The sequence below is a fragment of the Struthio camelus genome, chromosome 3, assembly GCF_040807025.1.
Source record: "Struthio camelus isolate bStrCam1 chromosome 3, bStrCam1.hap1, whole genome shotgun sequence".
NCBI lineage: Eukaryota > Metazoa > Chordata > Aves > Struthioniformes > Struthionidae > Struthio > Struthio camelus.
In genome coordinates this window covers 140,804,876-140,830,385 of record NC_090944.1, presented here as the reverse complement: position 1 = coordinate 140,830,385, position 25,510 = coordinate 140,804,876, and the positions used below count along the sequence as shown (strand labels likewise).

The window sequence follows — 25,510 nt, the reverse complement described above, 5'->3', positions numbered from 1 at the left end:
TGCAAGAGGAAAAAGTCTTATTTTTACCTAGCAAAGTTGGAAGGCCCTGATAAGGCATCTTAACTCCCATGGATGATTTAAGTACATTTTATAGGCGAAATCCATATACGGCAGGCATACCTGGTCTTCATACAGTGTTTCCTTGCTGCCAAACGGGAGAGTCTCCTGCCGAGTTCTTCAATAGCTTCCTGTGTTGCTGTTCAATTTAAAAATGCAGCCCTGTTTGCACGCATGGCTGATGATATTGGAGCTGTCACTCGGACCGGACCTTTTCCCATTACGCTCCCTGACAATATCCCACTAGATTTCTTCCTTCTGCAACGTAGGCTTGATGGTGCCTAAATTCAACGGGAGCGCTGCACGTAACAGATCTCGCCTGCAAAGCTTTGGACATAAGAAGCCCAGAGCCTGTGACGATTCAGGTATTAAAGTGCTCCACTTCCTCATGCTAAGCTGCTGTCTGACAAAACGCGCTCACTCCAGATACAGAAGCAAACGCTTTTAAGTTTACGCAGCCTCCTTATTGGAGGCTGACAGTACTAAGGAGAAACTGGGTTAAGCGCAAACACAGCTGCAGCGTGTCCAACACGCTGAGGAAGGACTTAGTGCCACAAGCAGCTCCGCTACCACGGCAGGCCCGGAGGAATAAGTGCCAGATCATTTAGGAGCAATGGGAGCGACTTGACATCCTTGTTTTTATGGGCTGCTCTTGTTTTCTGGCAGTGTCTTGATGCAGTCTATTAAAAACACCATGTTTTCCCTAGACAAGAGCCATTGACCCCCATTACCCTAATCCAGCGACTTTTTCTTCCTGCAGGCTGAGGGCCCAGCCCTTTTGTCTCCCATTTTGTGTACTTTGACATGCAGCATTAGCCCGGGTCATCCCCAGCTCTGAAGGAAAACGTGGATATCAGCCTCCAGGATCAGACCAGATACCCGTCTTGTTCTGCACCTCGCTTCTCACAAGGTTCACTGACAAGGTTACGCTCCATTTACTCAAGGCATGGAAATGTTTCTCCCTGTATTGGCATGAAAAATTCAGTCCTAAAATCCCATCACGTCACTGCAGGCAAGGAGAGCAGAAACTCCCCATCTGCTTTCTCTGCAGTGTTCATCACTTTATATACTTATTTCATATCCCTTTGCTTCCTCCTAGGAGAGCTTTTCCTTGATGTCTGGTTGTTTAATGCTGCTCTTTTAGAGATGGGATGACTCCCTGCACACAGCGTTCCCGGGGGACCTGCCCCTCTAATTACATTTAATCATTATTTTCTCTCTTATTCCTTACGAAGCCCAATACCGTGTTCGTTTTTTGGCTGCAGTGCAAGCTGAGAAAAAGTTTTGTGCAAAAGCCTTTGAAAGCCAGCAGTACCAGCGCCCTGCAAGCCAGAACCTTGTCAGACCACCATAGCATCCCAAGAAGGGGACCAAATATAACCATGGATGACCCAGCTTCTACAAGGTTGGCTACCAGTTCTGCCACTGAGCAGTTAATACATGTTGCCTTACCCCTTATTCGGTCTCCTGAGCTCTTTGATGTGAAGGCATGGTGCATATACATGAATAAAAGGGATAGCATGCAGAATATAATGGGTGGCAGTTTTTAATCTCGGAGAATGTTGAACTACTTTGTTCTTTTTCCTGTGGATTTTCTATATCACAAAAGCCACTCCTGTTTCTTTCCAGGAAGACTCTGCAGAAGACATCTGAATCGGTGTGACTGTAGGAAACAAATCTATCATATTTCTGTTGCTTTTCAAGAATGCCAATTTAACTGAAACGTCTGAAAAAAAACAGCGAGAGAAAAATTTTCCTAGGTAAAGGTACAGGGGATTGGACTCGCTTAGTCAGGCGATTCTTTGCAGGACTATGTCCCGTATGCACAGGAATAAGGATGTTTGTCATTTTACATCACCAGGGCACCGTAACACACTAGCAGCACTGAATCACATTCTCCTGCAAAGCCTACGTGGCCCTTGGCGATCGGCGCGTATCAGCCAAGATAACCAAAATGTTACCGTCAGAAGAATCACCATAAAAGCTGACTTTATGGATATGAGTTGTGCTCAGAGGGGTAGGCAGACACCACATCCAATGAACTACGGTTTACTGCTCACAATTTCCTCACCAAACTCTGCTAGTAAAAACAGCAATTTCTCTTACGGCAGTTTTTCTTATCTGCTGGGAACTATCGGCATGTTCTGAACTGTTACCAGACTGCAACCACATGAGTTCCCCAAACCAGCCCCGGGGACCTCGGGTGCTGATTCAAAGAGCCTTCCTCCGCCAAGCTGCTAGCAACCAGCAGCAGCTCGATAATCCTGCAGTTTGGGCAGGGAAGATACCTTGTACGTGGGGATTCCTCGCGAAAAAAAGCTGGCCACGTAACAGGCTGGAGAGCAACTTCCGCAGAGCATCACAAAACGGAGAGCCAGCATCTCTTTTGTTACCACTCCACAAATATTATTTCAACATCAGCTTATTCTTACCGTGGGGGACAAAGGGCTTTGCTGGTAACGCGAAACGCAGCAGAACAGTAAAAACATTTAACTCGGCGATAATGCCGGCGGAGCGTAAGGTAGGAAACCAAACAATTTGTTACTCACCCTTTCCCCGCCTGAGTAGATAAGACGACTCTTTTCATCGCTACTGGAAAATATTGAAGGTCGGGGAGGGCGCACGGCTAAAAGGGCACTGGAGGGTATGGCTTTGCTGTATGGCTCTGGCACAAATACTCACCCTGGCTTTGACCGTACCTTTTCGGGGGGAAAAGAAACCAAGCCCCGAGGTTTTCACCCAGGTCAGTACTGCCTGGGGAAACGTCAACGAAGGGGCAGGGGTGAAGGTGCCCCCCCGGAGCGGAGGTCTGCGCCACGCCAGGCGAGCGCTGAGGTCAGTCCCGCGCCAGCCGTTTCGAAGCCACCGCCGCTGTCACCGCGCTTTAGGGTTCCGCAAACTCGAGTCTTTTCTGCCACCTGGACCCGAACGCGGCGCTCGCTCTTCCGTTACGTTCGCCAGCTCGCCTTTTCTGGCGACCGCGCCGCGCTTTAGGGATTAAAGGACAGACAGACTCCTACTAACGTCGTCCCCCAGCAAAAAACAAGCGCGTTCGCCCTCGAGGAGGGCGTCAAAAGGCGCGCCGGCGGCCTGAGCGCCGCCGAGGTTGGTGGGGACAACGCGATTTCTGCCAGGTAGCGTTAAAAAAACGCTACGGAAATATTGCGAGTGAAGCTTACGGGTTGCTGGAGGGAAGTTCCCATGGCCTTCCCGAACCAGCATTTGATATTTAACGTGGGCTTGTTCTGTTTGTTTGCTGCTGTTGCTATTCCAGCTGCCGCCGGAGACGTCGGAGCCGGTAAGCGCCAAGCGAAACCCGCCGAAGCGGTCCCGTCTTTCTTGCAGTCCCGCGCCTCCTGCGCTTTTAAACCGATCCCAGACACCCGTGGGCTCTCGGGCCTGGGCCGGAGCCCACCCGGGACGCACGTCTCCACGAGCTTTTTCCGTGGAAGACGCCGCACTGCGACACGGCGGTGCCCGCGGGCGCAGCCCGGCGGCCCACGCAAGCGAGAGTCGGAAAACACCTTTTCGTGCCTTTTTGCCCTTAATTCAGCGCAGCCGGGCACGCTGCGCCGTCTTTCCGTGGCGGCCGCGGGCTCGCGGCCGGATTTGCACCAGTTTAGGACGCTACGAGGCGGCGGCCGCCGCCAGTCCCGCCTCCCTCCCCCCCGGCCAGGCGCGGAGGCGGCGCCATTTCGGGGCCGCGGAGGCGGCGCCATTTCGGGGGCGCGGCGACGCCTCCCTCCGCCGCCGCCGCCGCGTGATGGCCGCCCCTTCCGGCCGCGGCGGCTCCTCCCCCGGGCGGTGCGGAGAGGCGGCGCCTCCGCCCTGCCTGCCGCCGCCGCCGCCGCCGCCGCCGCCGCCGCCGCCGAGCGACGTGTCGCCGCGCTAGGCCGCGCCGCGCGTCCGGCGCCGCAGGTAGGCAGCGGGCAGGGCCCGGCGTGTGGCGCCGCCGCCGCTAGGTCGCCTCGGGCAGGTGCCGCCCGCCGCCGGGGCGGGCCGCTGGCGCCGCGGGGTCCCGCCGCAGGGAGCGGCCGCCGAAAGCTGAGCGCTCGCCGCCTCCTTGCGGCCTGGCCCCTTCCCTCCTTCCTTCCCCTTCCCTACCGCGGTCCCCTCCGCGGCGGTGAGCACCGGGCCGGGCGTGAGGCCCCGCGTCCCCTGCCTGGGGCCCGCTGGCGTCGAGCGTCGCGACCTGGCGTCGGGGGCCGGCGTCGAGCGTCGGGGACTGGCGTGGGGGCCGGCGTCGCGGTCCGGCGTCGGGTGTCGCGGCCCGGCGTTGCGGTCCGGCGTCGAGCGTCGCGACCGAGCGTTGGGGGTCGGCGTCGAGCGTCGCGACCTGGTGTTGGGGCCCGGCGTCGTGGCCCAGCACCTGGGGCCAGCGTCGAGCGTCGCGACCTGGCGTCGGGGCCCGGCGTCGCGGCTGGGCGTCACGGCCTGGCGACGAGCATCGCCGTTAAGCATCGTGGCCTGGTGTCGATCCTCGTGGGCCAGACGTCCAGTGGCAGGGAGGGGAGCCTGCTGCAGGATGTTGTCTAGCTTCTCCCGTTTTGAGATATATGTGTGTGTATATATACATATATATTTTACATATGTGTGTGTATATATATACATATATTTCATATATATATATATATATATATATATATATATATATATATTTGCATTTCCATGGTAACAGCCACCTGGGAAAGCAGGCGGTTCTGCAGATCCCCTCGCGGTGCTCTCATCCCCAGCGGGGAGACGCTACGCTTCAGTCAGTGTTATGTCAGGCTTCCAGTGTCTTGGCCACTTTTAGCAGAATCTAAGCTCTCGTTTAACGTGCACTTCTTCGTTTAGGTCATCCAAGTACTGCTGCGAGTTGTAAAATCAAGCAGTTTTCTGCATGATGCAACTGGAAGAGATATGACGACTGCCTGCATGAGATATTCTTGGAGTATTTTCACTCAGGTACCGTAGGCAACTTCTGATCTGGTACTTACCTGATATGTCTCTTGTGAGTGGCTGGCACTTGCACGGGAAAACACAGGTTGCAGCAGATCCGTTGGGTTTTCTCAGTAATCCTGACAGGTGACTCCTGTCTGCACAGGCTGGGATGTGGAACACTAGAGGATGTGTGTGTGTTTGCTCTTTCCCAAAATATCTTGAGTATTGTGATGGTTCCTTAGTTTATAGGCCCTTTAGGTAGCAAAACTGTGCGTGCAGAGAAACATTGCTTCTTACTTTTCCTTACTGTTTTTTTTTTTCTAATGCCATATGAGGTGTTGAGAGAGGAAATACCTATGTGCGTTTGTCAAATACTGGCCTCCTGAACTCTCAGCGAAAAAGTAACTTTCTATCTCTTTGCCCAGTTTTTGCTTTATTATTTTGTTGATTCTCCATCTTTCTCTCTCTAATTTTGTGTTTATATTCTGTGACTACTTGGATTTTCTATTTCGGAACACCAGTGATCTCAGACTTGTAAGGTACTAGTTTTAAGTGCAGCAGAATACTTATTTGACTACAAATTTGCATGTGTTTTTTGAGAGTTTTAAAATATAGGTGGTGTATTGACTTTACTCTTCTACCGGTATGCTGTCTGGTGGAGTCCTTAACAGGAGGAAGTCCTCTGGAGCAGGGATCCTCAAGTGCAACCACAGTGGCCCTTTGCAACCACAGCTGCTTTGTTTGGCAACCTTGTGAAAAAATAGTCTTACTAAAAGCCCTGACTGTAGTACGTTAATTGTTGTAGTGGCTGCAGTAATTACTACTTTAGCCTGAGAGCCAGTGTGCCTGTTTCCCAAATTGTAGTAGAGACAAAAGCTATAGTTCCCTTGAAATCCTCTGGGAGTAGGATAGTGCTTCTGTTGGATAGGAAAACAGTGTCTAAAATGGACTAATTGACAGGAGATCTGCAGGTATCTCAGCCAAAACTGCTGTGTGGTATATGAGCAGCCTCACCAGTGAGGTCTGAAGGCCGTTCGTTGGGAAAAACCTCAATCTCTCCCATCCCATTTGCAGTAGCAGGATCTCTCCTAGGTATCCCTTTGTTTTCAGTACTGTCTTCCTGTGTAGTAGGAGTCTGGCATACGTGGAGGAAGTTTGCCTTCCGTTTGGCAGCAAGGACTTCACAGGCAGGAAAGGGGCGTTCGTGTCCAAGGTCGAATAGAAATGCTTGAGAAGTGTCAAGAGCCGCTAGGAAGGGTAGAGAAGGCAGACTGCAGACTAGCTCTTTTTTGGTTTGGGTGGGAAGAAGTTGGGAAATGGAATTGTGTAGGTATTGTTTCTTCTTTTGGGGCAGCAACTCTGTATAAAAGCCACTTCTGTTTTCCCTCTACAGACTTTTGGGGAAATGAGGAGCTGTGCGTTTCTCAAGAAGAATGAGGGGCCACAAACCTCTTAAAATCCAGGGGTTTAAATCCTTCAAGTTTGGAGTCTGTTTTCTTTTGGTTTCTTTTTTTTCCTCTCCCCTTCGTTTTGTTTATTCTAGCTCTTGTTTTATGAATGTAACATGAAGAGAGAAAGAGTGAGCATGAATGGGTGTTCTACATTCATGTAAGTGCAGTTTTCTGCAGGCTCGTACGATTAAGTCCAAAGAAATATTCACCAGCACAGCCAAGACTTGTGTTCCCCATATTTTAACTTTTTGCAACCGCCTCACCTAGGTGTTACATTTTAAAAGATTAGAGTATTCTCTTAAACCAGGAAAGAATCCTTTCTGTATTTGACTCATACACAAAAACAGCAGACCCATTTTCTGACCGAATGTTCCAAAATTCTCACCTTTGGATAGACACAAAGCTAGAACGTTTCAACTAGGAAGCTGGTCGTAAAAACAAACAAACCAGCCCCCTAAGTAGCATAAAATAAATTATTTGAATTGGAATGCGTGTAGCATCTCTGGTGCTTTGCAATATGGCAGGAAGTTCCCATTAATTTTATACAGTTACTGTCAGCAGCAGTGTAAGAACTTGCCTTCGTTTTTTGGTGTTCTAAATGTAGCATAAGCACACCATGTTTTTTGTGTTTATAGAGATGATGTTTTTCTTCTGAACGGAGGCTCTTTGGAGGATGAAAAGGAAGTGGTGTGAATAGAAATGATCCCTCTCATTTGATCTTTTACTGGGCAGGTATTAACATCACAAGAACTATCAACAGACATGGGTGGCACTCTTTGGTGCTCACTGAGGTTGTTTGGATGGTCTTGCTTGCTGGGTACTTGCCCTGCAGACTGATTTACTGCCTCCCACTAGTGGGCTGGCATCCTTTGTCAAGACCAGTTGGTAAGACTTGCTGCAAAACATGCTGTGTCCGCTTTTGGATAATGTTCCCTGATCTCTGTTTTTTGCATAATGTCAAAATCATTAAATATTTTTATTAAGCTCTTTCATAGCTGCTTGCAGTTGTTCAGGGCTTCAGGAAGGTTTTGGATAGACATGATTCTTGTGAAAAATCATATTTTTAGAAAATCAGTTTCAGATTAACAAGTTGAGCCAAACACAGCGGAAGAAAGTAAGCAGAGATTCTGCACAGGGAAGCTTGGTGTTGACGCAAACTGGCAAGAGCTTCTCTTGGATTCCTTTCGGAAAGTGAATGTTTTACAGTTTTTACTGCGGCTGGTGCAGCTCTTCTGCCTTTCCTCAAAATGTCACCACTCCACAGTCTCTACCTTGGACAGACTTCTAGCTGCAAGGCCTCCCAAGGCTCCTTGATCTTTGTTCAGCAGCATATACCTCTGAGGAGCTATATGAGGTGCTCGCATGTCACCGTTTTCCAAGTGGATAATGCACCCTGTCTGTAACGCTGATGCCTGAACAAAGAGGACAAAGAGATTTCACTCTTGTCTTATATGATAGCATGGGCAACGAACCACAAAGTCTTTTCTTTTCTAACATATATTTTTACTGCTCTGTTAATTGTTTCTGAATGCTCCTACCCTGCACCCCTGCCATGGAAGAACTTGATGCATAATGACCTAAATAGCTGTCGGAAAGTCTGTGTTCCTCCAGCACAGAAGCTGCCTTCTGATTTCAAATTAGTATTTATCCTTGGGAAGTAAAGTTTCCAGATGGGAGGAAATGGATTTGGTACATCAGTTATATCCCTGATGTTTCATTTAATTGTTTTATTTACTACCTGGAGAACTGTGAAATGTTACTTCTAACATAGTTTGTCTATAGAATCCTCTTTAATTTTTAACACACAAGTGTAAACATCTTGTTATTCTAAACAATTTGTCCGTACATGCATTCAAATAACTATAGACTGTGCAGCAATGGGGGCTTTTGAGCTGATTTTTCTCAGAGGATCCTATTTTTATATTTAAAGAAGTGATGCTCAACTAAAGCTTGTGAGTGAGCTTGTGTTACTTTTTTTAATCTACAGCTGGGGAGGAGAAAAGGAACAGGTTCAGAATTTCATAATATGACAATCAGGTGCTGCTTTTCCCTGACCTTGTAGTCTACTCTCAGTGCTTTGCAGTGGAGATGCAGCTGTCTTGGTCTTTGATTGTAGTCAGATTACTTTCTTCTTGCCCGTTTCCCTATCTGAGGAAAGCAATTTAAGATTGAATTATGAACGACACGATATATGGGAGGAAAGTGGCGTTTATTAAACTATTCAAGTGCTTATAGTCTCTTACTTTTCCACAGTTCCTGTGTGCAGTTTACTGCAAAGTTGCACCTGGCCCAGCCCAGCGTGGTCCAAGAAATATGGTCAGTCTTAACAGCACATGCAGCTAAGAGCAGGGCTGATGTGAAACTTGGATAATTCATGTGTGGCTTCCTTGTCACATTGCGTGCATCCCAGCGAGGCTTCTCTGGATGGTCATCACCCTTGCTAATTTTGCAGAGAAGGTGTACCCTCAGTGTGGGAATATGGGATTCGGGACACTATTAAGAGATGTGTGGGATGCGCAGAAATAAATACATGTATTTGTGTGCGCGTGTGTATAAGTTACTAGGCTTTCAAAAAGGCTAGGCTGACACAGGCTCCTCTCCAAGTTGTGTAAGGAAGTGTTGTGCTGTTGGAATGTGCCCCAAACGTCATGGGGACGAGTCACAGCTCTCCTCTGACTCCAGCCTTTTCCCCCTGCCAGTCTGCTGCTGCTTCCTACTCTAAAACCCCGTGATGCAAATAGGTGCTCAGAAAGAGCTTGAGTTAGCAGAAAAACCTCCACAGCCGTAACCTCGTTCTCTGAAAGACTGCTTAAATGTTTTTGCTAAAAGCAAATGCTAAAAAAGCTAAAAGCTCTTGCTCCCCTTCTGAGAGATGTTTGTCTTGCACAAGGGCAAGCGTGGAAATTTCAGCCCAAGGAATTAGCTTGTTGAAAGAAATGGGAAGCCTGAGTTAGTCCAGGCTGTTTCGCATCCTCTTACAAAAGTGATGGTGTGTGCTTTGCTCGTACCGCAGTTTCCTTATTACAAGATTAAGAAGATGTACTGAATTAACAAAGAACTGTAGAATAATGAAGTGGCAAACCTAGACCTTTGAGGACAGAGGGTAAATAAATAAGTTAGCCCAATAATAGATGCATGGTTTGCTTGTTGAGGTCCTGAAAACGATCCTTTGTGTATTCATTTTCAATTATGTATCAGGTATCCTCTGCCTTAATAAATATCTCCAGTGTTTGTCACGCCATCTAGAAATGGTGAAACGTTTAGCTTTAGCATGAATTGCAGGTGGCTTCTGATGGTTCTGTATCCCAAAGGGTGTGGGAAAAACAGAGCAGTACTTCCAAAGGGTTTTTCACTCTCTAGTTGCCAGACAAAGCCATAAATAGTAGCAGGGACATTAGCATGGCATTTGTCTTCACTGAAACTTCGTATAAGCCTCACTCTTGGGAGGCAAAGTGAACCTCTCTTAAAAAAAAAAAGTACCTCATGGTGTCCAAGTCAGCCTGGTCTCAGACAATGTGGAATGCTTGCAGGAGAACTTGCTCAGTCTTGCATGGTTGTTTCAAAGTCCTGGGGTCTTTCCACTGGGTGTTTAGTGTCTCTTCTCAGATGTCACCGTTTTTCAAGCCAAAATCAAGTTTGGAGAGCAGATTCTCTGACTTGCACCAAGGACTGGAGCTAATAAGCTCCCTGTTTCTGCCTGCATGTCCTAGTACCAGCTAACTGATGAAAACTTGTAATTTAAGTTGAAGATAGTACTAATAGGTTGTAGATTTATTTTCATTTGGGAGGCAGAGTGCACAGAAGGCAGGGAAATGGGTTCCTTCACTGCAAGAGTTACTAGTTACTTCCGTCATCTTGCAGGCATTGTGCTGGCTTCATAAATTCTCATTTATGTTGTTAATACACATTACAGCTTTGCAAATGAGAGTGTGCACGCAAAAAGATTTCCGATAAAAGTAATTACCTCGCCTAAAGCTGTAACCTTAAGTATTAAATAGAAAATGTGCTCAATAATGCTAATGGAAAACTGCCTGAAAGTGAGGAAGAAGTATGCAGAATGAAGCTAATATGCACAAATATGTGAAATTTAGTTTGTGCCTTCTCTAGTACATTGCCTATGCGGAGGTAATACTGGATGTTTCAGTAACAAAGACTCTAACTGTCTAAAAAAACAAAGAGTGAGAATAGCCTTAGAAACGTGGTACTTAAACAGAAAAAAAACCCGAAAAACCCCACAAGCACTGCAGTTCTAACCGTCTTGCGCAATTATTTCTGAGTAACGCCCTTTGTTTGTTGTGCTCTTTTTGTAACTGCTGAATACTTGTCTGGGGAACTGAAGAGTCATACCGTAGTAGTCATCACAGAAAGAGCTTCTTAAAACTGATGTAGTTAAGATATTACTAAGTGCACAGATCTTCCACTTTGCTGACTAAATAATATCCAAGCATGTAGTTAATATATTTGTCATCACAGTCATGTTATTCTGGGCTCTGCGTTGTATGAACATGTCATAGCATAGTTACTAAGCGTATTACTGAACAAGGAATTTTTTTAAATAGAGGAAGCTGTAAGATTTTTACAATATCAAATATTAATCTTCATGTTTTCAAGTTGGAAAAATGCTCCTAAATTGTCAAAACTATTTTTGTTGTTGTGATGGTTGAATTTTTAAACCTTGTTTCTAATGCTTAAATTGAGCGATATTAAGTCATTACAGTGATAGTGTAATTTAACGTCACTGTAGAGATTTTTTTTTTTCCCTAAGGAAACTAATAGTGTGCGTAAAATAGATGTAATATATTGAAGAGGTGTTGCAAATACAGCCATAATTCTGTCAGCATTTCCATCATTACTCTAGTATCTAATCCCTTACGTTTTTTCTTGTGTTAGAGTTTAGTATATGTTGCTAGACAAAATGCCAATAAATTACAGTCATTATTGGCGAGAACAGAGTCAATCTAACCCAGTTTTTAATTATATACCATTTAAATATTGATGTCGTTAACTTGCACAGTTGCTTATTCTTATTGCTGCACATATGCTCTTTTAAGTAAGAAGCTCAGGGGATTCACCATTTTCTAATTCATTCTGCACAGCTTATGCAGTTAAATGCAAGTGAAATGCAGGTAAATGTAGCTGAAGTTGTGTGAGTTAAAAATATTCTACAGGAGCGGTCCTGGTCCTCTCTCTCCTTAATTTACCTTTGTGTTCTCTGTTAACTTTGAACTTCATTTTTTTTGGTATATTTAAGTCAGCAAATGTGTATCACTGCATATTTTAAAATGCGGATTCAGAAGGATGGTTATAGAGTAATTTGTGTATAAAATCTAGCACAAGCAAAGGCTGTTCTGTTGGTGAACAAGTGAAACGGGTTTTTTTTCAGTTGTCTGCAGGGTTAGCATACATAGAAGGGCTCGGGTACAAGGGAGGATTTTTGGCTTTATGTAGACTGGTCACATTTTCCTTTATAATTCGGATTTAGTTCAGGGTAAATCTGTCCAGTTTCCCTTCTTCTGTCTCTGAACTATACTTATTTGGCTAATTTAGGACTGCAATCCGAGGAATGTCTGGTTTTGGCAATATAGATAGCTTTATTCCTGTACAGATATGGCTGTTCATTGAGGTTAATTATCCATCAGGTCCTGACTTATGACTCTACTAGAATAGCTGTTAACTATGAATAATTTAGTACAGCATCATATTGCATGCCACTTAAGAAGGCCTCTGCCTGTTAATCTTTATGTCTTGTTGAAATCCACTCAATAGTATGACGGTTCCTGCTTGCCCTCATATTTTTGTTGTTCCTTTTTCATTCTGTTGTAAGATTTTTGTCAGTATACAGATGCAGTGAGAATGTTTTATGATGGTAGCAATAAAAATACCTGTGCAAGAGAAGGTGTAGTTTGTTTTTTGAAAGTAACAGGGGCCTTTTGAAGTATTAAACTTGTCTTCAGCCTTAACTTGTGTCCTTTAAATAAATCTTGCACTTGCATAATACTTTTAGCGTTTACTCCACTGAGATTTATGCAGTTGAGACAGTTCACATCTTAGAAAATACTTTGAGGCAATACTTCCTTATGGGGGAAAAAGTCTTAATGAAGGATTTGCTTGCAAGGGTACAAAATTTTAGTGCTTTTTACAGGTTGCCTCAGTTGCACATATATCTGGTCTTCCTATACTTAACGACTGTCACTTTTCAGAAGCTTTTTTAGGAGAAAAACTACAAATACAAAAATTAAGAGTGCAGATAAATTTACTGTATGCCTTTAGGACACTTGATAATTATGTATTAACTTTGGACACTTTTTTAAGAACGCTAAAATGATAGTATTTTGTCATTATCATAAACTAGATTTTCACAAAAACACCCCAGAAGGTTAGTAAAGAGGATGCTTTGGGAACATCAGGGGAAGAACATAAGAATGTGAACATATAACAGAAGTAGTGGTGAGACAAGTTTTGTCTGGGGCTTTTTTGGGAGAGGGATTGATGCTTTGTGATGCTTAAGGAAGGTCTGTCAGATGTCTGAAGGTTTTTTTTTTTTTTTTTTTCCCCTTTCTTACCACTTTCAAATTTCCTTTAGCGCTCCCGTTCTCTGTCCTAGCCAGTAGGCCTTTCTAACATAAGGAGCAAGGGAATCAAAAAACCAAAACAAACCCCCAAAACGTAGAAGGACAGAACATCCCTCTCTAGCATTTTTAGAATGGGCTCTGCCAGTCTGTTCTCGCCCCTTTAAAAAATCACCTTTAGAAGTGACTGTGCAAGCACATGATCTTCCTTGTCTTACTCCATAGTATGTTATTGGATGGAAAGGGAAGCAGGCGAGCGTACATCAGCAGTGGCACCTAACGGACAAACACTTGGGCAGGATGCATGCTCGCGGGTTTAGTTCTTCATGGTCCTGTTCGTCAGGATGCTATGTTATGTCGTATTACATCTTAACTCCACTTTATAATCGCTTTGTAGGACGCTTTCAACCTAGTTTAGAAAGCAGAGCTTTTCTGCAAATGAAGTTTGCTGTAATATGCATGAAGCTGTTAGAAGTTGACGCGTTTAAGTAGAGCCACCCATTGGTGCCTACTTCAGGGTCGGAAGATAAAATAGGCCTTTTATCTTTTTGTGCTCCTTTACAGGCTAGTAAGTAATTTAGGAGTCCCTTAAGGGTTGGTAGTTAAATGTTACGGTCTTGCTAGATGTGCTTATTTCTCTTTAAAGGTGAAGATTCAGATCAGTCCCTTTGAAGGGGCACTCTTTGAGCTGTCGTTGTGGGGCTGTTTTAATAAACTCTCAAGCCTGTAATAGTTTTACAGTTTACTACTGACTCAGCCAACACCTCGATGGAAATGCCGCTCTGTTTGCAGATGGAAGGAACTCATTATGTGGCTCAGTCCCAGTTTAAAATGTTTAAGGCTTTCCTTTTAAAAATTTCAAAGGGAATTTAAGAGTTGAAATTTCAGCTGAAAATTAGTGGGACTGCCCTTCTTCAGAACTTTTTGATCTGTGTTGTAGTTGTCTTCTCTCTGCAATGCTTTTCATATTGAGATCAGCTATAGTATACTTCACCAGACACCCCAGAAAATCAGTCTGCCTTTTTTCCAGGTTAAAGGGAAAACATTTTTTTACCTTCTGTGTACAGTGTTTGCTTATTCTTTTTTTCCTGATATGTGGTGTGCTCTTACCTTTCAAGTTCCGATTTGTCTGAAGTTTGACAACGCCCTTCAACATCAGGTTACAATAAATCCTTAGTGATACATTGTATCTGTGGGCAGCTGGTGCTGGCTAGAGTTAATCGCTCACAGTTTATAGAACAGCTCCTTTGGAAAAATCAGTGCAACCCCTGTTGCTGGAGATTCAGTATTAGGGCACCGCGACAAAGCAAGGATACAGTAGATCCCACCTGTAGTGGATACCTTTTGCACTGCAACGTCTAATTTAGCGTGGTTACACCTGGCTGAGGGCAGCGTACGTGTGCTGACATCTCGTGGGGCGCTGTCTCTTTGGAATAGAGCGGTTCCCTGAAGCCTTTGCAGTTGGGCGGGGATGGCTTTTGTGCGCTCTGTCGCGTGTGCTTGCAAAGCAGTTTTCAGGCCCTGAACGCTGGCCTAAGCCCATAATGCAGACAGAGGGTGTTTTGAGAGTCGTCTTTTTGCCACTGGTTGCTGCTGTGTGCAGCAGTTTTTGAGGACTGGGATTGCCTGTCTCTCTCCCCTCATCCAGCGTGGGCTGTTCTGTTTGTGATGGAGAGCAGCTCCCAGGACAGTAGAAACCCTCACAGAAAGTGAGTGTAGAAACCAGATGTAAAAGGTGATCTTCTCCCTGCAGTCACTGAGGATAGCAGATAGGAGGGAAGAGGAGATGGAAGGCCGTGTATTTGTGTACCCAAGCGTCGTGAAATCTGCAAAGTTTTGCTGTGAATGTGTGCACTATGACTGCAATAGTTACAGGGACAGAGAAGCAAAAGCGCCTGAAAGTTTGTTGTTTTTTGTCTTTTTTGTTGTCTTTTTTTATGTATCATTTCATTGGTGCTATATGCAAAAGAACGAGTCATCCTTCAAACCTAGGGGTGTGAAAGGAAACAGACTATAAAGTTACATTCTGCCTTTTATTTTTGTGTTTAAAACACAGTTTTCTGTGTTGCTGTTGGAATTTGTCAGTTAGTATTTTTTAACTGCAGTGCCTTATGTAGCTGGCAGAGTGTTATTGTTCTGATATGCTCTTTAACCAGAACTTCATTAAAGCCTTGCTATTTGTTGTTTCTTATTTAGCTTCTACCAAGTGGTGATTTTATGCAATGGCATCAAGCCACAGTTCTTCACCAGTGCCTCAGTCAAACAGCAGCGATGCTTTCTTTAAAAAGGAAATGGATGCATCGAAGCGCTTTCGACCTGTGCAGTCGCTGCCTGACGTATGCCCCAAGGAACCTACAGGTAACATTGGTTTGCAAGGAGGGTGAGAATGTAGTTAAACCTGCTACCTTGGGCATCCGTTTTTAATTAATCAGTCAAATTCTCTTGTGTTCTGGGTATAGTGTACTAAGGCATAATCTTATTTCAAAGTGCGCTCGGAAGCAAGACCTCAAGACCCGCAGCTCTAGCGCTATCGTAAGACCAGTTTTTGGTCACAGGTATAGCTGCTGTGGTACACTAAAGCTGAGCTCGTATGGGAGGGTAGGTGGGATGGGTTCTTGAGAACTGCAAAATATAGTGCCGATGAATTTAGACGGTAACTCCGATAGAGTGAGTAGTCAGTTCAGAAAATGAAAAAATTGTGTGTTTGGATTTTTTCTCTTCAGTAGAAGTTAAGGGCGTTCATGTAAAGATATCTAATGAGCATGGGTATACTGTTGTGTTCAAAGCTTGTGTTAGTTAATCTGAAAAAAAATGCAAGTTCAAGTGTTGCAGAAGGAGAATGTCGTGCCTCTTTTGTGTAGATAATTCGGATCCGTTGCGTAATTGTGAAAACGTGATTTGCTAAAGAATTGCATTTTAGCAAAAATCCGACTTTCAGTTTCTCATCTTAACGAATTTCCTTGTCTTTTGTATTGCAGGCAATCCCAGTAACTTATGTGACAGCCCATCTCTAGTTATGGATCAGCATAGATGGACTATTTTTCATTCCAAAGTCAATCTCCCAGCAGCTCTGAATGATCCTAGGTTAGCAAAAAGGGAATCTGATTTCTTTACAAAAACATGGGGAGTGGACTTTGTGGACACTGAAGTCACGCCTTCATTCTACCTCCCACAGATCACCAAGGAACATTTTGCATTATACCAACAGGAAATCACTCCGGTAAGAACCGCAGATTAGATGCGCGTAGTACCAGGGGCCAGAAAGAGATTTGAGATCCTCCCTCTAATTAGAGATTGTCCCTGCTAAATAGTCCATCATACAGTTAGCTGATAACCGCTGATAACTGCATGCTCCAGTGTTCACTGACTCCACTAGGCATTTCTTGTTTTATAATCTCAAGTATTCTCACTGTGGAAAGAGGTTGTCCAAATTCTCTAGAAAACTTAATAATTTTTCGTTTGTGTTTCTGAATACCGTGCTCTGCATCAGGGCTTACAGCTCATGTTCATTCTTTCTGATTATTAATCCTTAATCTGTAAAAATTGTTCAGCGATTGAGATCTACAGTGCAACAGAGCTTATTCAGTCCTTTGGATCAAAAGTAAAACATGACTATATGCTGCAAAGATTGATTTTTTTTTTTTTTTTTTTTAAAGACTCTCTCGTATTTGAAACATTTAAAGATGAAATTGTTAAACAGTAAGCAGGTCTATTATTTGATGATGTTTTTTGTAACAGGAAAGTTAAAGCTACATCTAAGGACACCAGGAGCAGTAGGAGACTTCTGTAAACACTTAAAATATCAGTGTCAGTAAGTATGTAGTAACATTCTTTTTTTTAACTGAAAGAATATGTAATAAGTCTCCCACTGTTTTCTGCTTCCTTGGTTTGTAACTTTCTTACTTTTTTGCTGTGATGGAATTGGCCGCAGGAAATGTTACTGATGTAAATCATAGTTATAATATTTGGAAGGGAATTGTCTGTAATGTCATTAGTTTGCATATCCACCATTTAAAACGGTTAAGAGCTCATCCGTTAAAATTAGCATGCAACCTAGTGATTGTGAAAGGAAACAAGGGTTTGGAGAGAGGAAACTGGCCCATGATGTAACTTCTAGGAGAGATCTAGCCAACGTGAGTGTTCTTTAGAAATACAATTTCTGACTCCTAAGGTCTGCAGTGTTGATTACACTTATAAATAACAGCTCAGCATGATGAAACAAGATACGTGGTTTCAGCAAGGTGCTCATAATGTGATGTGGAGGTAATTTTGAGTTTGATTCAATTTAATTTAGCAACAAAAAAAAGCATTTGTTTTGTTTTTAGTTTTCTGGATTTCTAGATTAGACAGCAAATAAATGATTGTGGTTATGTAATAACAATCAATATATGGTTGTATCTCATTATGTGGAGAGGTTATTATGCATCTTCAATAACTTCTATGTTCCTTTTTGTCTTGAGATGTAAAGATATTGAAAAAACAACTTACCAACCAAAAATTTCAACCTGTGGTACCTTTCACCTGGACAAACATCATCTGAGCGTTTAAGAGGAAAAAATATTATTCTGAAGTTGTCAGAATTATTTGGCGTAACGCAGTATGTTTCACTGGAAATGTTCCGAATGTTCCGTTTCAAAGAGAGAAAATCTTCTCTCAGCCTGGGAGTAATTATTTAATGTATTTCTCTTTTACAGAGAGAGAAGATTCATGAAAAATGCAAGAATATTTGTCCTCCTAAAGATACCTTCGACAGGACTCTATTACACACCCATGGTACAGTCAAAGCCTTCTTTTGCTCGTTAAAAACTCATTTCCTTTTTTTTAATGGACACTAAAGCATACTGATCGTGTCCTTTACTTGTCTTTATGTGCATAGACTTTATGTGCAAAAATAGCTGCTGGTGATTTCATCGTAACAGTAATTGAAAACTGGGTTGACTAGAAGTATTCATGATGGCTGCTGATGCTTTATAGGTCAAAATGCTTGTGATCCCTGCTCTTGAATTTTTTCCATGGCATTTTTGCATTCGTGGCAGGTCACATTATGTCTATGGCAGTGTTCTCTTCAACTTGCTTTTGCTTAAGATAAGCTGCAACTAGTTCATTCAGTTGCGTCAAGTTTCTTGCAACTGTCGACTTTGCAACGAAGAAAGACACTACATGTGGGAACGGTAGTGCTGGGCCGTTCCTTCCTGACTTACTCCCCCAAGGATTACTGTTAGCAAAGACTACCTGAAGCACTTCTTTTTGGCATCTACAGCTATAGCAGCACTGTATGTTATGATTTTATGGAAGTAGCTCAGCTAATATGGAACTGGACAAAGGAAGGTGAGAGGGGAAATGAAAAGACAGGCAAAAGGAAGGGAAACGCCCTGAAACTGTAGGGAGCTTATAATATTTGATTCTTTAGTTTATTTTCTCAAAAATGTTAACATAAATGAGTTAATTTAAATTGTCAGTTGCTGTTTCATGGGGCTTGTCTATATCCGTGTCTTTTGGTAATGCAATGAGAAGCTCTCGGCAAGTTTGCTCCTTTTGATCAGGTATTTCTTTCAATCAGCTTTCTTCCTCCTTTTCTGTGCAAAAGGAGGTCCTGCTTCTGTGGCGTTTCTCTGTGCTCGATATCACTTTTCGAGTAGCTGTTCCTGAATGGTTCTGTTTGTGGCACATATTACAGAGTAGAAGTGCTTTCTTTGGGCTTAGCTTAATCCATTTTGAAAGAGGTTTTGTTTGCATCGCAGGAAATTAGTCATCAAATCAACTGGGAGCTGCTTATATAGATAGACTGTTCCTAGTAGAAGCAGCATTTGGTAAACTAAAACTTTGGATGTTCTATAGCTCCTCCTTTTGGTATTGCCTATCTTTCTCTAACTCCAGCTCACAAGGCCTGGCATTTCACTTCCAAAAGAGTTAGTCTGTCCTAAGACTGAGGGCAGGAGGATGAGTCGTAGGCCTGGTTATCTTTGCATTTCAATACAAATAAACTACGAGTTGAAGAGAATTGTGGGAGACAGTGCTGAGAGAGGGCCCTCACAGTGATTGTCAGGGAGGAAGAGAATGTCCAGCCGAGGTATGGGCGTGTTGCTTTGAAATTCTTCGCCTTTCTTGGCCCGATGTGTCCCTTCTTCGTAATGTAAATTAATTCATGTGTAGGGGAGAGGAAAAAGGGATTTTTGGCTGAACCTCGAAAGTCTGAATTTACCTTTTTTTTCAGGTTATGCTGGGGTACAAAGCTGCACCTCTTCTCCCGGTTCAACTCTTTTCCACCCTCTGCAATTGTCAGTTCAGCTTAGCCAGAAAGAGGGCTATCTCTGTGCTGCTTGCTCAGCATGTTTGAGACTCTGTCTTAGCAGGCCTCACTCATCCTTGCTGCCAGCCTTTGTGCATCTGCCCTCCAAGTGCTGTGCAGAAGTGATTACATAGGCAGCTTCAATCTGGAGCACAAAAATCGAGGTGATGTGAGGGGGACTTCTCCTGGTCTTAGGCAGCGGCTTGAGTGCGCTGAGGAATGCGTATGACTAATATTTTCATTCTCAAAACAGCCAGTTATGAACACTTTTGAATGCTCTGGGCATAAGACCTAAACTACAAAGAGCAGCAGAGTGTTTCAAAGAATCAGAATAATCAGATTGGAAGGGACTTCAGGAGGACTCCAGTCTAACCTCCTGTTCAAAGCAGGTTTAGCTCTGAGGTCAGACTAGGTTGCTTGGGGCTTTATGCAGTTCGATCTTGAAAACCTCCAAGGATGGAGACTGTGCAACCTCTCTGGGCAGCCTGCTTCCAATGCTTGACTGTCCTAACAGAGAAAAAATTTTTCCTTGTATCCGGTCAGAATCTCTCCTGTTTCAATTTATAACCATTGTCTCTTGTCTGTGTACCACTGTGAAGAGCCTGGTTTAGTCTTCTTGATAACCTCCTCATAGGGTCTAACAGTATTCAAGGTAATTTTTTTTCCTTGTTTGCTCATGAATAACGGCTTGTGTTTTGTTTAATTTTAGATAAATCCAGGACAGATCTGGAACAAGTACCTAAGGTATGGTTGCTGTGTACTCTAAGCTGTTATAAAGATTTCTCACATATAGTTTTGAATATATGAACATACTCTTTTGTATGTGGAAGTTGTCCGAGTCGATTACTTGAACTGATTCTCAAGAAGATCTATAATGTTCTTAGCATCTTAGCATCTACAAAAATTAAGAATTTAGATATATATATATATATATATATATATGTATATTTTGCTTCCTGTGGTCTTGATTTTCTTTTACTTAAAGTATAATACAAATTCCTTTTTTTTTTTTCTTCCATTTTTAGTAGTTACAAAATGAGAGTTGGGCAAAATTAGCCACGCTTCATCCTCAGAGGAAAGGGAAACTGGAAAGTCAAGTTTTGAATACTGTATGGTATACAGCTTAGCATTAGGCTTCTTGAATCTTAAGGCTCTGTTATAGTAGGTACTCTATAGTTGGAGCGGCTAGCTTGCTCTAAGGTGCTTGCAAGATGTGATGTGTTTGCAACAGGTTGACAAAAGACACAAGCATAGATTCCATCTCAGTCTGATTTGGGTGGGTGAGGGGTAGTCAGTGTTAATATGGGTCAGCATCTGTGTGCCAGGCGTGTAGACTTACTTCAGTAGTTGTCACCATAACGTTTAAAGTCCGGTAAAAAAGAATATTTGAGTATGATATGATACCATAGCTTGTGTAGAAACTTTAAACATTACACCGCTTCATAAGTATAGGGAAAAGGGTAGTGTTGTCCACCTGGAAGTTTCAGGTTTGTACCAGTGCTGTCCTGTAAAAATAATATGATCAGAGAGAACTTAGATTATAGTTCTTTGACATCAGTAGAGTTAAATATTAAATGTTATTGACCCTTTCTGTGACCAACATGTTTGCTGTGCTACACTAAAGGAGGTAAGTTTTGAGGCTCTGTTCCCTCCCCGGAAACACTTGCTCCACACTGGCAGTTGGATAGATCCTCGGTTTGGTAGAAGCTACAGCCCCCAGAAATGAGTGTATCAGCAATTGGATGTCCCTGCTGTTGAAGAACACTTGTTCTGGTCCTTTAGAGGACCCCACCTGCGGTCTAATGCTGCCTATGTTTTAGTGCTCAGGCGCTTGATAACCTAGATTATATGAAGCTCTTGACTTGCGCTTTTAGGAAGATAAAGCTTTGTCAGATCGCACAGACTTTTGACATATGAAATAAGTCAGTCATAAGGCACGGAATGGATTTGTTTACTTGGATAAATGGAAATTGGAAAAGTCAACAAATAAGGTCCCTGGTAGTTTTGTGAAGCAGGATGTCTGTTAAACTGGGAAAGAAAACGAAGAGACGGAAGCATTTATTTCTTGTTTGTTTGTTTGTTTGTTTGTTTGTTTCAGATTTTTATGAAACCAGATTTTGCCTTGGAAGATTCCTTAACGTTTAATGCCGTTTTACCATGGTCTCATTTTAATACTGCTGGAGGAAAAGGAAATCGTGATGCAGCTTCCTCCAAGTTACTTCAAGAAAAGGTGCAAATTCAATACAACTTTGTCATTATCTGTTGCAGCTGTTACTCATTACAAAGAAACTATTAGCAGACAAGTTGACTACTGTTCTTTTGCACTATTTATTGAGACATCATGGTTGTGGTCCTGGGCGTTTCTTGTTTTATGTCAGGCTGCAGAATCTTAGTTGATAATGGGAGAACTATCTTACTGAAGAACTCTTTTCTCCTTTATATAAATGTCTCTATTCAATCTGGGGGAAAAAAAAATCTGCATAGTAGTTGTAGCATGGAGATGTGGAGCTGTTAGGGAGGAACAGTGTGATTCTGTGAGAAGGGAAAGCAGGTAGAAAAGCTGGATGTTGTACACCATCGGTTAAAACTATTGCTTTCTTACATCTCGGGAAAACTCCAGATTCAAGGCACTGTTCTCTCTGTGCCAAAAGAAATACTAAATCCTAAGATTTTATTTGACAGTAGCTTCTTCTTACTGACTGGTGTCATCTGCACCAATCCATTTTTGTATTTCATGGAGGACTCGAGTGTACTGGAGAGCATGAAGGCAGAGCCGTTTCATTCATATTGGAAACAGAAGTCTGTAAGATTTTTTTTTTTTTTAAGAGTTATGTAGTCATAGTGGAGAAAACCCCACAACAAATCATTTTAATGGCATAAATTCTCATAAAATACTTTGAAAAACTGTACATGATTTTGGGGTCTGTTTTTTTTTTTTTTTTTTTTAAACTAATTTTCTCTCCTACTTAACCTGCTAAAGCTTGCAGGAGCTAATTAAAAAGAAAAAAGTGAGGTGCCTTGGGAAAAAACAGCATGAGATCCTCTGGAAGATGTGTACAAAAGCTCTAGGGGTTGATCTGCCTCATCTTCCTTCAGGTCAGGAGGGAGACACAGGCTCTGCTAGAGGGTAGCTTGCTCCTGCTTTGGGTTGTCCTCCATGGTCTAGAGCTGGCCTTTGGCAATACTTCTGCCTTTGGAGTTAATCGTAGTGGTCACTGTTTGAAACCAGTATCTGAAGCGTGCTTGAAACTTGCAGAGTGTGTCTGGCTGCAGGGCTGGTAGCAGAGGGATGGACACTCAGCAGACACTCTTAAGTGAAGGAGACACAGAGCCCTTTCTGATGTAGTGGAGTGAAAACGGGGCTTCGAACAGCTTTGAGCCACACTTCTTAGAGAGGTATACCTAAATAGTATAAAACATTTCTGATGCCTCCAGAGCCACATGCCTCACATCCAAATTATTACACTGCTTTATGTTTCTGAAATGGGCCCGAATTTATTGTTTTATTTTCTAAAGGCTCTGAACTGCTCAAGATTCGTTTACACTTCATATCAGGTGCAAATAGGCACCCTGCTGCTCTTATTAGCCTTAGCTCCAGGCAGTATTTTTCATCAGGATCTGGAAAACCCTGCCATAAGCACATGCTTAGGCTTTTGGACTGCTGATGAGCTACTTGGAACAATTTCCCCTGATGTTTTTTTTTCCTTCTTTTCTCTCTCCATTTCTTGCCATACATTGCGACTGTAAGGTCTTTTGAGGCAGGTACTGTCATTTTGTTCTGTTTATCTGCAATGGTTAGCATGGTGAAGGGACCTAGAACATCTGGTTGCTACAGTCAAATAAATGATCATAATAACCCTTTCTCTGATCCCTGTGTCACAGTCTGTCTCAGTGGGCTTTTTGCATGGGCTAGGGGTGTTACAGCTTGTTGGTGGAAGACATTTTTGATTAAACCTGTTACAGAAAAGATGAGTTTGCATATTGCATTGAGACAGGAAGTCCCTAATGTTGAATATATTCAGCCTGAAAATAACTGTAAGAAGGAAACGTTCTCCAACTGATTTTATTTTTCAGAGATCTTAACCAGCTATAGGGCCCTTTTAAATTCAGCATAAGGTTTCCTTGGCTCTTCTTAGAAACCAGGTCATCTGAGTATTAGCATTCAGATGAGCATCCTAATGCCTCATTTCTTTGAGTTCTTATATTCAGCATAAGGCAGAACACAGAGCTTTTACAGCTCAAATAATCATGCCAACCCAGCAGCCTGGTAACAGTTCAACATAGGGAATTTGAAGTTCATGCTCCAAAGATGGAGTTGTGCTCTGTCACTAGGAATCCCACTGTGCCGGCACACGTGAAGTATGCTGCGTAGGAATTCCTGACTCTGGTTGGCAAAGAGCAGCTGCAGCCAGATATATGTCCTCCTAGGAAGAAGATGCTGCAATATTTTGACTCAACAGGGCCAGACCAAAGCCAAGCCTTCAAGCACAGCTGTGCTGCTGCATCTTCATCATCTTAAATGACCTGGAGTAGATAGTATATTTGCATGGGTATATAGTTCTTGTTTGCAAGCCAGTATCCCCAGCTGTTTGCTGGTTCATAGCTGTGATTGTGCCAGTATGCAACCTCAGTGGTACAAAAGCTTGAAAGTTCTTTTAAAATTTCTCACTCTTCTACCTTGTAATTTTCAAGCTGGAGAGCTATCAAGTCAGACTTTCCAAAGTGGTCTTGAGCTTTTTCAAAAAGAAGTGAACAAACCACAAATGGGTAGTTACTTGCTCTCCAACATGACAGAGGGTTTTAATTGAGGGTCTTTGGTTATTAGTAAAATTTTCTCATGATACAATGAAACATTTTGGTTATACCCTCAGAGTGTTGGCACTAAGATAAACTTACCAAGTCCTAACAGTGTTGTTCATTTTTTCCCTCCCCTCATCTCTCTAGCTGAGCCATTATCTGGATATTGTGGAAGTCAATATTGCACATCAAATTTCTCTGCGCTCAGAAGCATTTTTTCATGCAATGACCTCTCAGCATGAGTTGCAGGACTACCTCAGGAAAACCTCCCAGGCCGTAAAATTACTTCGAGAGAAAATCTCCAAAATTGATAAAGTAATGTGTGAAGGACCACTTCGAGTTTTAAGACTATCACTCACCAGAAATAACTGTATAAAAGCATACAATAAACTGAAGTTAATGGCTACTGTACACCAAACACAGCCCACAGTACAGTTACTGCTATCCACTTCTGAGTTTGTTGGAGCATTGGACCTAATAGCAACAACACAGGAGGTGTTGCAGCAAGAGCTTCAAGGCATTCACAGTTTCCGGTAGGTGACCATCTAGAAAACGAATAAAATGCAAGTCGTGTTAGAATGTGTCAAACAGGTTATAGTGTCAAGCTGAAGGGGTTTGTTTTACCTGTGTGTGTTCGTTCTTCGAGGACGTTGTACAAATGGTATAAAATGTGAGTGTGAGGTAAGCAGTATGATTAACGTGTGAACCTGTGAGAAGGTGTGTGTGTGTGTGTGTTTTTTTGTTTGTTTGTTTTTAAGAGCACTTTTAATATTTGGATGTTTTGTACTCCTTTCTCATCTGCAGATGGTTTAGGGGTTCAGAGAATGAATGAGAGCTGAGCAGTGGTTGCACCTTCATCTTGCAGAGCTTGTAGCCTGTAGCTGAAAGATGGTTTCCAAGTTGTGGCCTGCAGTCCTCATGCATCCAGCACCCCAGAGATACAGTTCTTAGCACACAGCTCTGCTCCAGGCTGCTGTCTTGACTGACCGACCTAGGCGCATGATATTACAGGAATACGCGCTGACAATGTATTGAGTAGATCTGGCTCCAGCCTGTGCTTGTGCTAGCAGTGCTGGAAGGAACTTTGCAAACTAAAGCTAGCGCGAGTGGCCTAAGGTGTCAAACCATGGCTGAAAATGTGGTCTGAGGTCGATAGCTGGTCAGATTGGACCTGCTCAGCAACGTCTGCAGCTAGAGGGTGCTCTGTCTGCCTCATCCAACTGAGAAATTCAGTTCTGTGGGCTGCTGGAGTTGCAGCACAAGGGAAAGAAATAGTAGGAAAGTGCTGCCCAAGCCACCACTGCTGCCACTGTTTTTTTTTTTTTTCGTCCAACCTTTTGCTACAGCCACGGGAGTTAGCAAGTTGAGAGTCCTGTGCTGACTGCTCTCATTGACAATGGATGCTTTAGAGCTCTACTCAAAGA

General features: G+C 43.2%; 1 protein-coding gene across 3 annotated transcripts in view; it reads left to right on the top strand.

Moving 5' to 3' along the window:
• Window positions 1–3,833: 3,833 nt before the first annotated feature.
• Window positions 3,834–25,510, top strand: part of VPS54 (VPS54 subunit of GARP complex) — a 51,639-nt gene continuing 29,962 nt past the window's right edge. For 2 of the 3 annotated variants that reach the window (XM_068940637.1, XM_068940636.1), the window contains exons 1-8: window positions 3,834–3,975; window positions 4,894–5,004; window positions 15,197–15,358; window positions 15,979–16,220; window positions 17,695–17,773; window positions 19,999–20,033; window positions 21,388–21,519; window positions 24,234–24,619. In XM_068940637.1, coding sequence (XP_068796738.1) covers window positions 15,223–15,358; window positions 15,979–16,220; window positions 17,695–17,773; window positions 19,999–20,033; window positions 21,388–21,519; window positions 24,234–24,619 — 1,010 coding nt within the window. In that variant the 5' untranslated portion in view covers window positions 3,834–3,975; window positions 4,894–5,004; window positions 15,197–15,222. The remainder of the gene's footprint in view (window positions 3,976–4,893; window positions 5,005–15,196; window positions 15,359–15,978; window positions 16,221–17,694; window positions 17,774–19,998; window positions 20,034–21,387; window positions 21,520–24,233; window positions 24,620–25,510) is intronic. The other variant, XM_068940638.1, reaches the window with a different exon arrangement.